General features: G+C 60.2%; 1 protein-coding gene across 1 annotated transcript in view; it reads left to right on the top strand.

Annotated features, from left to right (window-relative positions):
• Positions 1-1,158, top strand: part of PGAP6 (post-glycosylphosphatidylinositol attachment to proteins 6) — a 14,846-nt gene that overhangs the window by 11,650 nt on the left and 2,038 nt on the right. Inside the window, exons 10-11 of the mRNA XM_035889124.1 lie at positions 144-290; positions 670-786. Coding sequence (XP_035745017.1) covers positions 144-290; positions 670-786 — 264 coding nt within the window. The remainder of the gene's footprint in view (positions 1-143; positions 291-669; positions 787-1,158) is intronic.

The following is a 1,158-nucleotide window of genomic DNA, read 5'->3' as shown; positions in this document are numbered from 1 at the left end:
GTGGTGTGGTGGGGCTTCCCAGAGCCACTGCCAGGAGGGATTGTGGCTACCACGGGCTGAGCCTTCCCCTGCCTCTGCTTCCCAGAAAGCTGCGTGCTGCTGCTGGATTCATGCTAGCCTTTGCTTTTTATCCCCGGCTCTAGTTCTACCACGCGTGTGACCAGCCAGGCATTGCGGTGATGTGCATCATGGACTACGACACACTACAGTACTGTGACTTCTTGGGCTCTGTGGTGTCCATCTGGGTGACGATCCTGTGCATGTCCCGGGTGAAGAAGATCCTGAAATACGTGAGTGTCAGGTAACCCCACGTGGCCAGGCCAGACCTGAGCCAGCTAAGCCACAGGTGTCCATGCTGAGCCCTCTCACGCCTCTGATTTAATGACACAGCCCAGCCTGGTGGCAAAGCCTGTTTGTCACCTAATGCCACCCTGACTTCTAAACCAGTGGGTTGTTTTGTCCCAGGGGTTTGGTTTGCTTGTAGGGACTGAGGTTTGTGGGGAAGGTTTGTGGGTCCTCTGGTTTCTCCTTCTGCAGGCGCTGCTCCTGCGCCCTGCTTGCATGCAGGGCTGGGTAGCCAGGAGGTGAGGTTCTCCCTGCCCCTGGCAGGCTGCCTGAGCTCTGCCAGCAGCCGAGCTGCTGAGGATGGTGGTGGTGTCTCATTCCCAGGTCCTTTTCGTCTTGGGGACCCTGTTAATTGCCATGTCCCTGCAGCTGGACCGCAGAGGGGTGTGGAACATGATGGGTCCCTGCCTCTTTGCCCTCATCATCATGATTGCAGCATGGGTAAGTACGGGCAGCCAGGCAGGACCTGCTGCCCTCAGCTCCCCTCTGGAGAATGATGGTGTTAGAGCAGACCCCAGGCTCCAGCCCATCCACAAGGAGAGCTTGATCTGCTTGAAATGCCTGGTGGAGGGAGGGCAGGGCAAGGGATTCGCCTTCCATCCCTCCAGCAGCTGAGAAATCCCCTGGTTTCGGGTCTCGGCGCAGCCCAGCTGCTGCAGCTCCAGCTGAGCGCATGCCTGCGGCTGGAGCGTTGCCCCAGAACAGTCGCTGTTGCCTGTGCCCTGGGCCGGAGCCGTGGCAGCCGTGCTGGGCTTTGGTGCCAGGGCTGGACAGGGACTCTTGCACACGAGGGGGGGGGCCAGGGAGGGGGGG

The sequence above is a fragment of the Egretta garzetta genome, unplaced genomic scaffold (assembly GCF_000687185.1).
Source record: "Egretta garzetta isolate BGI_Z169 unplaced genomic scaffold, ASM68718v1 scaffold42, whole genome shotgun sequence".
Lineage (NCBI taxonomy): Eukaryota > Metazoa > Chordata > Aves > Pelecaniformes > Ardeidae > Egretta > Egretta garzetta.
This window is presented reverse-complemented; position numbering and strand designations above follow the sequence as displayed.